This window comes from Ixodes scapularis, unplaced genomic scaffold (genome assembly GCF_016920785.2).
Source record: "Ixodes scapularis isolate PalLabHiFi unplaced genomic scaffold, ASM1692078v2 PGA_scaffold9__187_contigs__length_104089568, whole genome shotgun sequence".
NCBI lineage: Eukaryota > Metazoa > Arthropoda > Arachnida > Ixodida > Ixodidae > Ixodes > Ixodes scapularis.
Window position 1 is genome coordinate 3,314,968 of NW_024609884.1, and position 15,971 is coordinate 3,330,938.

General features: G+C 46.4%; 1 protein-coding gene across 1 annotated transcript; it reads left to right on the forward strand.

The window, feature by feature from the left end:
- The first annotated feature begins 796 nt into the window (after positions 1-796).
- On the forward strand, positions 797-15,971 carry LOC8036307 (probable malonyl-CoA-acyl carrier protein transacylase, mitochondrial). Its single transcript, XM_029988299.4, has 5 exons — positions 797-1,502; positions 2,010-2,222; positions 5,029-5,116; positions 10,126-10,343; positions 13,215-15,971. Exons 1-5 carry the CDS (start codon positions 1,134-1,136, stop codon positions 13,608-13,610), a joined length of 1,284 nt encoding a protein of 427 aa, XP_029844159.3. The 5' UTR covers positions 797-1,133; the 3' UTR covers positions 13,611-15,971.

The window sequence follows — 15,971 nt, forward strand, 5'->3', positions numbered from 1 at the left end:
TTGAACGTGCTGGGAGTAGTGCGAAAAGAATACGGCAAGGGAGCGTCTGTAAATTCCATAGTTCCATAGCGTTTAGTAAGAGCATTTTAACCTACCTTTTATTATCTTTCTGGTCTTGGTCCTGATCGGAAGGTTGAAAGAGGCTACTCACGTTCATTGGTAGAACAGAAGATAAAAGTGACGTTTAATACTTATACAGGGTGTCACAAAAGAAAATTTACACGGTCTTTTTTACCGCAAAAATAAACTAGGCATCGCCGAACGCCGAACGCAAAAGACCGTGTAAATTTTCTTTTGTGACACCCTGTATTTATACGTTTAATACTTATAGTGCGATTGGGGTGGCCACACAGGCTGAGGATCCGTTCACCGTCGCCACACAGCTGGCGTTCGAGTTCCACACGTGCGCGTGCACACACAGTGCTCCGGCCTCACGAGGTATCGTCGTCGTCTTTTTAGGGGGTCGCTTACTTGTGGGAAAAAGTCGCACGACGTTTTGAGCAGAGTCTCGTGCCTTTGTCGTCGTTCGGTCACCACGAGCCAGTTGCCACGAGCAGACGACAAGCAGACGACGCACGGAAAAAAAAAAACGTTAGGGGGGGGGGGGGGGGGGGAGGTTGGCCCTCCTGATTGGCTGAGAACATCTGTAGGTTCCACACTGCTGCACGGAACTACTGAGATAAAGTGGAGTTGCAGGGAGGTAAAGGTAAAGGGAGAAAATTTTTAAGTAAGAAAGCAAAAAAAAAAAAAAAGAATTAATTTAAGGCTAGGGGGCGCAAGCTACCACCCGCATAAAGGAAACAGCCAATATTTCTTTATCCATCCAGAGACGGCTCTGGCTCGTGTTCTGGCGTTCCGGCTGCGAGGAGGTTCCGGCAGGCTCTGGCACCCAATGCAGGCACCGTAGTTTTGCCGGCTTTGTTGCTTTTGCCACATGTTCCACTGTGCCTTTAACTTTTGGTCGTAGTTTCGGAAGTTTCGTCGTACCAGTGGTACCAGCGCGCTAGCGCCCGTCTACGCCGTGTAGTCGGTGTAATGTCGTCCGTCGTCTGCACGTGAAGTGTAGGTTCCGGAATTCCCTTCGGACTCCTGAGCGGTTATCGTAATCCTTAGAGGAAAATACCATTCATAGCATGACCATGGGCCCAGCGTTGCCGCTACTGGAACGTTCCTGCATGTTCCTGTTGTCCCGAAGCCGAACTTGCGTCTCGCGACAGCCCCTCCTCCGTTTGAGTACGGGCGCTGCACAGCGCAGCCCGGACAGTCGAGTCAGGGACGGTCTTAGCCCTGAGACGACGCACGAGCCCGGCTTCAAAAAAGAGAGTGTCGCAGAGCTTTTCCGTCGATCCGCGACGTTCGACAGCGACAGGCCCAAGGATGTCCACGATCTGTGGTCGTCGGCCACCTACCCCGTCAACTTCAAACTCCCGGAGGAGAAGGAAAAAGAGGAGTCGATCAGGATTGACCCTAAGAATACGAGCGTCGTCCTGTTCCCCGGACAGGTGAGGCGAATTTCTCTCGGCGGTCATCATTTGTTAGAGAGGCACGGAAATTGCTTATTGCTAGAATACTCCTAAGGTGCTGTTAACCCATGTAGCCAAGCATGAATGAAGCAGACTCCCAAAATTACGTTTGAGCGGTTAACTTAATTCATCAATCGGTACTTAATTAATTGCTGCAGTTAAATAAGTAAACAGGGGGCCACAAGCAACAAACTCCAAGTCTGTGGTCACAGACTGTCTCAATGCTTTTTTTCATTTTGAGTAACCTCATCTAGCTCGTTTGCGACCTTGCATTTGGCTTAGAAACTCCACCTACGCAAAAACCGCCTGTGTTAATTTAAAAAATAAAAAAAAAAAAAAAAAAAAAAGAGCCCGAAATAACTTTTATAGATTCCTATGTGTGCAGTGTTTGAATTTTACTTCTTTCTGTTCTATCACTTCTGTTTGGAGACAAAACGCAGAGTTTGACAACCTTGTGTGTATTTATGGAGCCATTTCTCGTCTCAGGGCTCGCAGTTTGTGGGCATGGGCAACGACCTGCTTCAGTACCCCAACGTGAAGGAGATGTATGAGCGGGCGAGTGAGATCCTCAAGTATGACCTTGAGAGGATGTGCTTGGAGGGACCCCGGCAAGATTTGAACCAGACGGTGCACTGCCAGGCTGCTGTGGTAGTCACCTCGCTGGCCGCTGTGGAGCGCCTCCGAGCTCTCCAGCCTTGGGTAAAGCACTCACTGCCAGTCACCACCGCAGCCACATTTGTCCTCCTGGGCACCTTTTCATCCTCATTTGCAGTTGACCACCACACTTTTAACACAAAATGTGTTTTATCTGCCCAATTCTATGAGAAAACCGTCACGAAGGATTGCGACGTCACCAAATGACATGACGTCAAGAGTGCCGCACGACATAATGGTGTTAGGTGACACTATGACCGCATGACGTCATGGGGCGTCGCACACACACACACACCATGTGCCAAGCTCAATTATGGCACGTTTTTTGCTCCCCAGTTTTTCGGCATGATCAAGCTAGTGTTATAGACCGATATCACCACCCAGCTTCATTACGTCGTCGCCATGCATACTGGGAACTGTAGTCTTTCTGCACAAGCAGAACACGAGACAACTCGTGAGACAGCACAAGCTGTCTCGTGCACTGGTGTCTGCCTTCTGAGAACTACAGTTTTGGTGGCGTCACTTATGCGTGGAATGTGTAATGAGGTTGGTCTATTAATCGCAATGTAACACTTGAAACTGTAGTGTGGAAAAGCTAAGAAACTTCAAGTCGAAGAAAAAGGCGACAGTAGGAGAACGTTCCGAGACATTCTCCTATTGTTGTCCGTTTCTCTGACTCGGGCGTTACATTATCCCAAGATTAATCATCGGGTGTTACGTTATGATTATCGCCTGCACACTCACAACTATTTCTGTAATTGTCCCCGAAACAAGCTTATTTCCTTTAGACATTGTGCGCTGCTTGTAGGAATGTGCTGTGTGTATGAATGCTTTTGCCTTCCTACACGTAAACAGTCTTAAGTGTCTCTGCCAAATTTTTTTTTGTGTGCCCGATATTGGTTTTCGGGACATCCAAGTTAGTAGCGGGTTCTTGCGTGTACATCGCACTGTGAAGTGCAAATGCACATGCGTCCGTGTTCTGCTACTGTACCCGTGACAGGGGACTTCATAGTGAATTCTTACGTACTTAGCGCACCGTGCAACGCAAATTCGCCGTGTCTGTGATCTGTGGTATCATTAATGAAAAGACAGAGTTTGCAGGCGAGCTGGTGACAGTTAATAATGATGTTTAAAACCCGAGACTGCGGCGAAAGAAAGAAGATAAGAAACTTTGAAATCGAAGGGTTGCCGTTTCACTTAAGTTGTAGCCCCCCCCCAACAAACACAAAAACACACACACACAGACTATTTATATTCATTTTGGGTGGCCATTCTTTTAGGGCTTTATGGTATATAAGCATTCCTAAGAGCCATGTTTTCACCTATCATTTAATCTCTGGGGAAAGGGATAGCTGCTCTACAAAATTAAACAAACATTTGGCATAATATTCCTTTTTATAATTAGAATGCAATTAATTGCAGAGGTGCAAGCGATCTGGACAAAAATGATGCAAATAATCCCTGGAGAAGGGGAACAAGGGGGACAGTCCCCCTTGTTCCCCTTCTCCAGGGATTATTTTCATTATTCCTTTTTCTTTTTGCATGTTTGGGGTGTGTGCTTTTGCTGAGACCACTTCCTCGCTCTTGAGTTGTGTCGTAAACGTAGGACTTGTCGAACAGCGTTCACCCACACCTTCTCTAATTTGTAGTCTGTTGGAAACTCGTGAAAAAGCACCTCCATGTTGTGCAGCGGGTTGTTTGAGCAGCTAGCCCACAGCGCTACAAGTTGCACATTGGCATCTTTTGAGGAACAGCTGGGCAGTCTTTGGCGCACCGAGTTGCTCGCTAAAATGAGTCTTAGAGTCCTCACAAGAAAATAAACAAAAGGCTATACCGAACCTACACGGGCTACAGATAAAAGCAACGGCTAAACACGCAAATCATAAGCCGAAGTAGCGGTGGTAGCGGCTTAAAGAAGCGCACTCCGCGCAACGCCCGGACTGGAGGAAAAAAAGAGAATGATATTGACGTCACGGCTCAATGTTGGTTTAGCGATCGGCAACCTGCTGGCTGCCCGCTAAGGAGCAGCGGCTCGCAGCAGGTCGCATTTTTATTATCAGCATTAGTTGAGAATGCGGCGTCCAACGGACGTAATATTTTGGCTGCGGTTGCATTTTGTGTCACTACAGCGATACCAGTAATTTATTTCATTTTGAGTTTTGACCGGAGTTGCCCTTTAAGGATAGGGTATGTTTTGGAACTGGTTCTGGAACGTCACAAACAGATGCTTTTTCGTTGTAATATTTTTCGTACTTAGAAAAGCACATCTGGGCTTTCACATGGCTTGCACAATACCTCACATTGCACACTTTTGACCACCATGAAAGAGAGGGAGAGAGAGGCCGCTTTTGTGGGAATTTTTAGTGACTGGTTAATTTTCTATAATCTTCTGGGAGAGCGACGTCTGGGCCAATTGCTAGGTCGTGGTAAGAGGGAAGCTCCCTTTGCCGTTCTTTCCCGGTGGCCATCGAAGCACTCTTTGGATGACATCATGTGCAAACCATGTATAGCCCCAAGTTCGACCTGGGTGACCAGCTCTGCAGATTTACTTATACTGCTACAAAACTCAACTTTTGTTGCTCCTGAGCTGCTCCAAAGCACAACTCTTACTGCCCCAAAACTGCTCCAAAGAGGCATCTTTGCCGCTCCTAGACCTGGTACGAAAGGCTGAAGCTTGCTTCCACCCCTGTTTACTGCACATATCTGGGAAACCCTTAGCATGCCTGTCTTGTCAAAACGATTATGTGCCATACGTAGCTGTTGCATCGAGGCAGGCAAGCCTAACCGAGTTCAGTTTGTTTGAAAAGCATTTCAACTGTGCTAATCACTTGTTTTGTCTTTCATCATTAAGGCTATTGAAAACTGCGTGGCTGCAGCAGGATTCAGCGTTGGAGAATACGCTGCCCTTGTATTCAGCCAGGCCCTCTCTTTTGAGGATGGTAAGGTTTTTGTATCTCTCGGTCAGCATCCTTACTAGGTTTTTTAAGTTGTGCTCTAGAGCCTAAGGAAACGGTAATTGATTGGGATCACTGTTATGAATTGGGCTAGACTTAAAGATCCTCCTATGCAAGTTAAGTGGATGAGGATACTTATGTTGATCTTGCATGTATAAGGGGTGTTCATATAAAATTCTTGTTATTTGTGGCAAAAAAAGTGAATATCGCCAAAACTTCCATGGTGGGACAAGCCCACGTCCCTGTACTCTTGGCTCATTTAAAAACATTCTCTCGCAGTGCCGAATTATTTGCCCCCGCATGGTGCGCTTACATTTTAGGTGTTACGTGCTTGGTGAGTGGCGTCACCACAGACCCCAGCCACGTGAGCCGCCATACCCAGGATGCAGGGGGCACCTGCTTTAGTAGGTGCTTGGTGAGTGGCGTCTCCACGAACCTCGAGCCATGTGGGTTCGCTCACCCACGCCCGGCTGTGCGTGGCTTAACCCGTGTCGTAGACGGGTGTCCTGGCTTGGCCCGACCAGGATGATTCAGTCGGTTGTCTTTCTCCACCTCTATTTTCTTTAACTTTCTCCTACTCTTCTTCCTTCTTATTTCACCTTCTTCGGTGTCAAAGGCTAACCCTGGGTGGTGACGGATTCCTTTCTAGACCCACACTTAGTTGTAGTTTCTTAGTACCACTAGTAGCTTAACTGTGTCAGCCAAGCCACTCCTGTTATGACACATTACCTATCCCCTTGTTGGGCTCGGTGGTGGGCAGTGCGCCACAGATTCCGAACACTCCTGCCTTTTTATGGCTGCCCTCTCTTCCAAAACCAACACGGTGCACTCCCCATAAAAGGGGTTGCACCATACTTAACTTTTGAAAAAGCATGTGAACCATCAAAGTTCCCAAGATTCCTTGTACTCCAAGTCTAAGATGAAGAAAACCCACTAGCTAAGCGTTTGCCTTTCCTTGTGTCAAAATGCCTTGATGCCATCATTGGCAAAGCTTTCAAGGCAGAAAATCTTTTGGTAATCTTGTCGAGGTCGAAAGAGAAGTTCAAAGCAGAACGCTTCTAAAACGGGCATGTCTGGACAAACACCAGATGAGTCGGCCCCCATCGGACGCTGATTAAATAGTGTTTGAGGTGTTATCTCCGAGGCTGATCTGATAGATTGCATTGAGGATGAAATCTTTACTGGACTTCAGAAACAGGCTGTGGTGGCCATCAAGCTGATCAATATATATAGACACTGGCAGGAGACCAACTAACCGAGCATTCAATCCTGACCTTTGAGCTGCAGACGCTTCCTGCCACCGTTACAGCTGGTTACCTCCATTGCAAACTCGGGCCATTTATCCCAAACCCACAAAGATGTTTTCGATGCCAATGCTTTGGGCATGATTTGTGGAACTGTCGGGGCCGTGAGACCTGCGCGTAGTGTGGTGGCACTGATCGTGTAGCCGACAGTTGTGAAAGCGCGCTCAAATCTATCAAGGAATCCATGCTGCTTGTGCCTGGGCATGTCCGCATGAAAGCAAGAGAAATAAATCTTAACCCTCAAAGGAAAAAACAAAAAAAACATTAGTTACCAGGAGGCAAAACAACAATTTTCTTTTTTGTCCAAAGGCATGTTTGCCCAGGCGGTGCGGAAGGGACCAGCTTCGCGAACAGAATCAAAGGCCACCCAGGTCTCGCCTGAGGTCCTGGCAGTGGCTCTTCAGTCCCCTACCACCCAGCAGGGGCAGTGGCTTTCCCCGGCTTCTGGAGGGAGTGCACCAGCTGCCCCTCGGCCATGGGACAGGCAGGGAGCCCCTCTGTCTGTCCCCACTCTGTCTCCCCCAGGGAGAAGGAGCGAGAGTCCCCCAACTCGCGGGAGAGGGCACCATCCAAGGAGCGGCATTGCGCCGTTCCTTCAGCAGCTGAGGTGCAGGGACGGATGGAGTTGGGCAACGCTCAGCCCAGCATCTCCAATGCTCACCCTTTGAGTGGGGGCGGTCGTGGCCGGGGTGTTTTGCCTCCCTCGACTCTGCCCAGACCTACACTACAAGCCTCGTCTCAAGAGGTGGAGGCGAGGGACGAGACCGCTGAGCCTTTCGTTCTTTCGTCTGACCAGGACGATATGGTGACTCCCAAATCTAAGAAGAAAAAAAACAATGAAAAAGCCAGTATTTCTATCAAAGTAGTTTTCCCTGGGAACTTCATTCTTGGGTTGAATTAATTTACTGTGTCCCGTATATCTGCATGTACTTCCGATATTAATGCCTTCACTTCTTTTTCACTGGAACTGTCGAGGCCTTCTTGCAAACTATGGTGATGTTACTGACCTGCTGGAGGAACACAGCCCCATTGCCTTCTGTTTGCAAGAGATTCACCTGAAGGAAAGTCACTCGAAAATCCTGAAGCCTTTCCAGCTGCATACCTGCCAAGTTTTACGATTTGATCGTAAAGTGTCTGCTTTCCAGCGCTTTCTTACGATTATCGTATTAACAACAATATTTGTATAATTTTCCGCACCCCGTGTAAAAAAAAAAAAAAAAGTTTTTGTTTAAGCTGCATCTCGCCTGTTTACAAGTTGGGGTTGGCAACACTGGTACATCGACTTGTATGCCAGGGGCGCAAGCTACCGCTCCAGTGTTGTAAGGGGTGGTATAGCCGCTAACATCCATCCATCCATCTTAATCCAAAACTGTTTAGGAAATCTCCTTTGTTGTGGCGACGTTGGTTGTGGCGAACGTTGTGCATTGTGTTACTGAAACTTTTACTCATGATCCCTTGAAACCATCTTTGCTACAGGATGTTGGGAAAAAAATACTTTCAAGTCTTTATTCCCAGCTGTTCAACCGACTTTCCATTTATGAAGACGTCGCGCAACCTGTCCGACCATTTAGTGGAACTCGGCACTCCCGTAACCGATTTGACTACGTAATTCTCGTGTGAGTTTGTGGGCCACGTTAGAGGTGACGTCCTTGACGAGGATGACATACTGGTTTCTTGTCCCCCCTAGCTGTGAGAGTTAGTAAAATAATGATATGCTCCCTTCGTACACATTGTTGACAGTTCAGGACATTGCCATACTTTCCATTTTTCGTCCTAACCTCGCGTTCTGTGAGCTGACGAGATGGGAGGTTGCCCAATGGGTAGTCTGTGGTTATGGCAAATCTCGTGGAGCATGTGGAGGAAACCGCTCTACAGCGGAGATTGCATCCAGTTTTATAGGCGGTACGTGGCTGACACTTTCATAATTAACGACGTGTAATCGACTTTGAGCAGTGTTGAACCATCCGTCCAATTCACCCATTCAGTAGAAGAGAACAGTGCCTTTCTTAGATGTACGCTGAAACAGCACTGGACATAAGAACCACTGTGTACTGCAATACCTGCGACACAGATAAACTCCAATCAACCTGTAGAGCATAAAAGAGTAGTCATAAAAATACATTGGTCTGAACACATTCCTCTGAATTTGGAACTGTGTGTGCTCAGAGATGCATATTGTTGAATCCCGTGAAGCGCGATTATCCTAGGCGATTTATTGAAAAGAGACGTAAACAGATTGGGATTGCTTTCAAGCGGGGGTTGTAACAATTGCATACATTAAGACCTCTTTGAACGTTAGGACTTTCAAAGCCCATCTCTAACTTCGTAATTTCATTTCTGAACTGCAAGACAGACGAGCCCCACAGTCCCAGTGCGATGTTGTCTCAAAATTGGGCTGTCTGTACTGTGACCGTGGTACATAAGGGCACCGGCTGGAAACAGCACACGTCTCCAAGAACAGATTAACTTGTTGACCATTGTTGGAAGACAATTTCAACTCTTCGGAATTTATTGGCCTTGGTGCATGAATAAAGGTGGGGCCCACCAAAAGAATCGTGGTGATTCTAAGTATCTTCGGAGTGATTCGTCGGCCTGCAATACTAACCAGGATTCCCTTCCTCAAGTCCTGGCTGTCATGCCTTCTCATTCATGCCACCTTGGCAGCATGCCACCTTGGCATGCCACCTTGGCTCCTGTATGGAGGAGTAATGTCCGATTAAGTTGTTAATCACGTTTAGGCAAGCCTGTGTATTTTGTTTTATCTTCACGGTAATTATACAAACTTTATGAACACCCCTTAGATGCTATCATGGCTGAGTGCACTGAGGATTAGAAATATCTGAATTCACTTTTGCAACTTTCCGCACCATGTCCTATGGCTATCGATCATGTATGACTTATGATTTAGTTTTCAGCTTAAATTTGGAATAAGTGTGGAAGCATTTTACCTCATCTCTCTCAAAAGAACAAATAATTGACTGCACTTGGATTTGTCATAATTTTGGAAGTTTATGACAGTGAAAGAACCAAGCATGTGCTACAGTGCCTAATAATTCTATTTCATTTCTCCTTCCCAAGGGCAAAGCAAAATTGATAAAATTACGATGGAACATCATATAACAAATTAGTAATTTTATTTTTAAAATCGGCAGTGTCTTGGTCAGACTATGGGTGTCGGGAGTGATTCTAATCAATGGAGGTCTGGGGAAGAAAAGGCATTGAGAAGGGACGTGGTACAATGGGGGATGCCTACTTTTAGCTGATGATTGGTTTGAATCGTGTGATATTGTTCTAAAATTGATAATAAAAGTAACAGGGAAGACTGAGGTGAGCTGCAGAACTTTCAACATCATTATGTGCGTTGTCCCCTTTTTTCCTCAGTCTCAAATTTCCACGATGCTGAAATCAACGTTTGACAAAGTATTGGGTTAGTGTAATAAATCTTGCAAAACAAACATAGATGAGATATTTTATTAGGAAGGAATTTCTGGATGGTAGGGACCAGACAACATTTTGGCTGTTCCTATCATAAGAAAGAGTGCCTAGTTTATTAAGAGTGCCTAGTCTACTAAGTACATTATGCAGGAAGGAACAGAGAGATATTATGGTGGCAAAAGTTTCTCCACATGAGGCTAGATGGCGGGTACCGCAGTCTGCAAGCTGCCGGATGTGCATATTTTGTGCATGCAGCGGTACGACTGGTGAAGATCCGTGGAGAAGCCATGCAGGCTGCGTCGGAGCTTGCGCCCGGAGGGCTGATGACCGTGTTCTTGGCCACCACGGCCAGGGCGAGTTACATTTGCAAGCTGGCCAGGGAGTGGTGCTACCGCCAGGGCTACGAGGATGCTGTGTGCAGCGTAGCCAACTACCTCTTCCCCCACTGCAAGGTCATCGGGGGCTCTGAACAGGTGGGCGTTCCCCGAGATTGTCTTTTTTGGGCGGCAGAGAAAAGCTCAGTGCCAAACTGTACGATGCGGAGAAAAGCTCACCAGCCTTTTGACCGATGCGGAGAAAAGCTCATCTACAAATCTGTGAATCGAGCGTTGACTCGAGTGAAATACGTTCACTCAACTGAAGTATGCTGTGATGCCTTAGGCGCATGCGGTCATTTTGCACTTCACTAGCAGAATATATTTTTAAAATATAAAAACATAGTGTAACACATCAGGCGTTGCACAGCGAAAATAAAATAAATAATTTCGATAGAACGCTAATTTTAAAAAAAATAATAACGGGGGAAATACGACTTGTGCAGAGGGCTGTAACTCGAGTAGTTTCTGGACACCTTTTATGTAGTATACGGGCACCGCATTGCCAAGTCACCGTATTTCACCATTTGTTGAAGAAACGGTGGTCTCAATTCTTACCTTATTCGAACGGAAAATAAAAAAAAGAAAGTTTGTATTTCCTCCATCCCAGCTATGTCAGAATTAAATATGGTGACACTCGTGCGAAATGGGTTGACATAAAAGCGGAACAAGGACTACAGTCAGGGCGGAGAATTAAAATCAAGATGGTTTCAATCGTGATTCAAATCGGACCGGTTTTACTAAGATGATTTAAATCGAAACTTGGTCGCAAAAATAATTTAAAAATTTTTTTAAATTTTTTTTTTGTTTTTTTTTTAGGGCCATATATTTTGTATTTAAATAGAAAAAAAAAAATCATCGCACATTAAAGACTTATATCGGACTAAACGTGAGAAAAAAAGTAGTAATCTTTGGAGCAAATCGATGCGTTGAGCTTTATTTCTACCGCAGAGTTTGTTCGTCAGTTACATTCAGAGCTTTTTCTAATGAAATTGGAACTTAAAATATAAAAGCGAAAACTGAAAAAGTATTGTCATATTGTAGAAAATCAGATCGAAAAAAAAAAAAAAGAAAATACAGCTTTTTTTGTTTAGAAAAAAAAACAACAAAACAAAGCTGTTTTTGTTTTACTGTGGCGGGGTTTTCATGAACCACTGATCGGAAGCATTGATCAAATAACCAGCCGTGTTTAGAAATGCATATAGTGATAAATAATCAATATATGCTTTTTTTTAATCTGAATTTTTTAAAATTATTTTTCCCACAGCAGAGCGATCTGGCGTGAAGTGTGTACACTGGGTGACAGTGTCAACATAAACAAACCATCAAATTTTTTCTTTTTCCTTTTTTGCATTTTAGTGTTTACTAAACTACCTACTAGTTTGGTGGAAATAGCTCATTCGAGGTATAAACTTATGCAATAATAGTTTGACGCTAATCAACACTTCTAAGTAAGATGCGAAAAATCCCTTTGTGCTAACTCTGTTGCACGGTGTACCGCCTGCGTGAGAGACGCATAAAACCTTGGTAGCACTACTGCTATTAACGTCCACTTTGCCTAATGATTTAATTCAAGGTGAGCTTTTCTCTGGGTCATTCAAGAGACTGGTGAGCTTTTCTCCAAACCCGCACAAAAGGGGGTGAGCTTCTCTCTGGTGAGCTTTTCTCCAAACCTGCACAAAAGGGGGTGAGCTTCTTTCTGGTGAGCTTTTTTCCGGTGAGCTTATCGCCGGTGAGCTTATCTCCGGTGAGCTTTTTTCTGGGATTTGTCTTTTTTTCTGCGGTCCAGGGAGGGTGGATGGGTACATGCAGCTGACATAAGAGGGAAGAAGCAACAAGTCTCTATGCTTCACAGTTGCACATTTGCTTAAATATTCCAATGTGAGAGGTCTTGTATACTGACCAAGCGTTTGCGCATCGCAATCGGCAAGTTACCAGCAATCGTTGCCCACCTTGCTGGGTCTTCTGTACGGTACATGTCGTGCACCTCATGTAGGAGTGCAACGTCTTCCCATCTTGAACATTGCACTTGCGAGGACGCCACCGACATCGCACTCACGGCAGCCATGGTGCTGCCGCTTGCAGTCCTGGGAGCTGCCATTTTCAAACTCTACACGTCTTGGCTTTAGCCAACTTCTTGACCTTGTTAGAGTAACACAAAAGTCTGCATTGCTTTTGTGAGGCTCGCGTAATTTCTGGAAACTAGCATATGCATGCAAAGCTCGAAAGCATTTTGTGTTCGGTGCATGCACAGTGGCGACGATGCTATTTTAAAACTCCCTAATATTTGAGGAAAAGGTTTTAATGAAATGGAGGCGAGACCTAAAAAAACATTAACAATTTGTATTGCAAAAAAAAGAAGCTAATTACGAAAAACAAAGCCTAAATTAGAAATCTGAATACATATTTGCAACAAAGATGACGCAGTGTCCAGTTTGGTTCAGTCCGGGCCAATCTGAGGAGTCAAGCCAGTGGACATCTCGTCACCATTCTCAAGGGCGTAAAATCATTTGCTATCTAAGAACAAGCTGTAGCTGGACCGTGGTGAAGAACTGGGGTGTAGGCATTGTTCACCGCCTCTCGGAAGCCATGTTGTGTGTCAGTGACTTCCGGCAACTGCCACAGTTTTGGGGGGTTGCCTGCAACAGCCCAGTTCCAGTTTGGGGCATGCTTTCCCTAGCACCCAATCCTGGCTGCCGGCTGTTCGGCGCAAACTGTTTAGTCTCCTCGCATGCCTCGCGCACCCTTATTCCCCTCCCTTTTTCTTGCTACAGTATTTGCATCATCACACGTACAGTCACGTATATGAGATCTTATAAACTCAGTCCTTTGCTCGCACAGGCCAGAGACTGTTAGTTGGTTAAATTTTTTTGCCACTCGGGGAAGCGGCACATTTTTGAAAATAGCTGCGACGGGTGGAATGCGAGTTGCGGCAGCAGTGAGTGACGCTGCCTCGGTTATGCGGCTCAGGCACTGCAGTTTGTGGAGCTGAACGCCCGTGATCTGGGCATCAAGCGGTACAAGCGGCTGTCGGTGAGCGGGGCCTTCCACACACCCCTGATGCGGCCCGCCCAAAAGCCGCTGGCTCGGGCGCTCCAGGCGGTGCACCTTTCGCCGCCACGTATCATGACCCACTCGAACCTGGACGGTGCGGCCTACACCCACCCCGAGGAGATAAGGCGCAAGCTGGAGGCGCAGCTGGTTATGCCGGTCAAGTGGGAGCAGCTCATGCAGCAGGTGTACAACAGGGACGTGGGGGAAGAGTTTCCACGGACCTTTGAGTGTGGGCCGGGCACGTCCCTGCGTGCTGTGCTCAAGATGGTCAATGGAAAGGCCTGGAATGTGTCTGAAAGCATCGGTGCGTAGCCCCCTGTTGCTGAAATGGCCTAGCCTGAGGCCGAGTCTCGCTAGAACAACGTTCGACCGACCCTGCTCGTGGTGCACAAAATCTGGTGCTTTGCTCTTGTTGACTGGCAATTGGGCAAGTCGGCACGTTCCTCTTGACTGCAGTTTTGAGCCTATGGTGCATGTGACACCTCAGTTGTTTAAATAGATCGATCATCATTTTCTCATCAGACACAGAAAAATGTTGTTGGTTGACTGACTATTAAACATGTTCATTGAAAGCTAGCAATGTTTGTTCAATAAGCGAGGCTGTTGTCATTGAATAAGTGTGCAATAAAATGGAACAAATGTTGAATATATTCACTCTGAAAACAATTCCGATTGCTAAACTGCAGTGGCTGACAGCATCCCATCTCTCGCTGCCAAAATGGAACCAGTGAAATCACTAATTGTCTTCTAATGGCATTCGGAGTGTATCGAGGGTCCATAAATTGATTTTTGTACTTTCTGTAAATACTGCTTAGAATTAATACTTGACATAACCTATGAAACAGATATTATTTTTTCTCTCCATCCAGTGGCACTCTCGTAAACATTTAGCGAATAACGAGCAGTATTCACCCCCCCTCAACTTGCAGCCAAAACATTGGTCACGTGATCTGGTACCAATGTTTGTCAAAGTCACATATGGGTTGGCAAAGCACAGAGCATGTGTTGAGTTGAGCTCCAGACATTATTAACGTCTGGCTATTCCTGTCATTGCGGCGATTGAACGTAGCCACTATCTAAAGGTAAGGCATTGATTGTCACGAGCCCTCATCATATACTCGTGTCCATTTTACTTTCGTCGGCATGTGGTAATCCCTGCGTCTACATCGACATGGTGATCAGTCTGGCTTATGGGGCTTTGCGCAGGAGGGACTAAAAACAAAATCCACATTTAATCCTCGAATTCTTCCCTTGAATTCACTTGATGACAAGGAATAAGCTTTTATACTTCATGTCACTAGTTGCGTGCAGCACAGGCAGAGGCAACGCCAGGCGAGGGGAGAAAGGGCAAGCAGTAGGAAGGCTGGGGACTAGGAGAGAAACCTCTCCCCTCTAAAGTTCGTAGTGGCCTCCCTTCGGCCTCCTTCCTAGTGCTTGCCCTTTCTCTCCGCCTGGCGTTGCCTTTGCCTACACTGCACACAACTAGTGACACGGAGTATAGGTCAGTGTGCACGAAGCATGGGGTGTGCTTATCTAGCAAGCGTCATTGTTTGTGACGTAGCCGGTAGGCTTCATCATGCAGGCCCCTCAGCTAGCTAGCTCACTTCGTACGTTATTTGGCAATGCGACAAAACTTGTGTTATGCTTTGTGTTTAATCAGTAGAGTAATATTTGTGGCTGGACCTTTCAGCATTATGTTAGATAGGCAAATATTTTTTGCGCTGAAGTGTTTAAACACTTTGATGCATAATGGGGCGCTTATTTGAATGAAATTCAATGGAGGAAGGAACCAAGCTAAAAATGGGCAAGTTAAAGGCAAGCTCTCGTGTGCAGGGACGGTGCCAAAGGGAGGCGAGGGGCGGCGGGCGCCTCCCCTAAAATTTGACCTACCTCCCCAAAATAAACTCACCTATACCCCCCCCCCCCCCCTCCCCTCCAAATGGCACTGATACTTGCTGGCCTGCTTGTCACTTTCCTAGTTCTCTCGTCCGTGCATTGTCTTGAAGCACACCCAGCCTAAGGAGGCCCCATACCGGGTGTTCTCAACTTCTTTGTGTCGCCTGCTTTCTTTCTTCGTACCCTGTGAAGAATGTAGGATGTACGGATATCGTGACGACCTGTCGAGGTGACGCCTCAAAATTGTCCAAGGTCGACCATGGAACATTTCCCGAAAGCAGCGTCTATAGGATTAGGGGCCGAGGTACTTCGCCCAAGGGATTACTCGGAGATCTGGAATGGAATCTTATCTGTACCGCTGTGTCGCTTCAAACCTGGCGGACAAAGGAACTCAAGGGCACTGTCTCTGTGCCTTGGCACTTATTAAAATATTATAGCGCAAAATGACGAAGGAAAAACGAGGGAGACAGGAAGGATCTTATTGTAGTTCCTTTAGGCACTGCCCACGTTCTGACCGAGGAAGTCCACCAAAGTCTTCCAAGTCTACGACTGCGACTCTGGTGTGCGACTGGTCCTTGAAGCAGCTTTGGTGACGATGACCGTGTGTTTGTGTGTGTGCTCGGTAAAGGGAACGGATGGAGCCTGGCGGTTGGAGAACTGCCACACTTTCATCATTAGTTGCCCTCGACCCTGGGGCAGAGTTTCCAGGAGTATGAGGTGTGTTGGTCTGTTTGCTCTAGGGGATGAAAGTAAATAAATACTGTTGCCAGTTGGGAA

Coding starts and splice junctions, on each gene's coding strand:
- LOC8036307 (XM_029988299.4), top strand. CDS start 1,134: ATGACCATGGGCCCAGCGTTGCCGCTACTGGAACGTTCCTGCATGTTC. Junction 1,503..2,009: donor TCGTCCTGTTCCCCGGACAG/GTGAGGCGAATT, acceptor TTCTCGTCTCAG/GGCTCGCAGTTTGTGGGCAT. Junction 5,117..10,125: donor GGCCCTCTCTTTTGAGGATG/GTAAGGTTTTTG, acceptor TTGTGCATGCAG/CGGTACGACTGGTGAAGATC.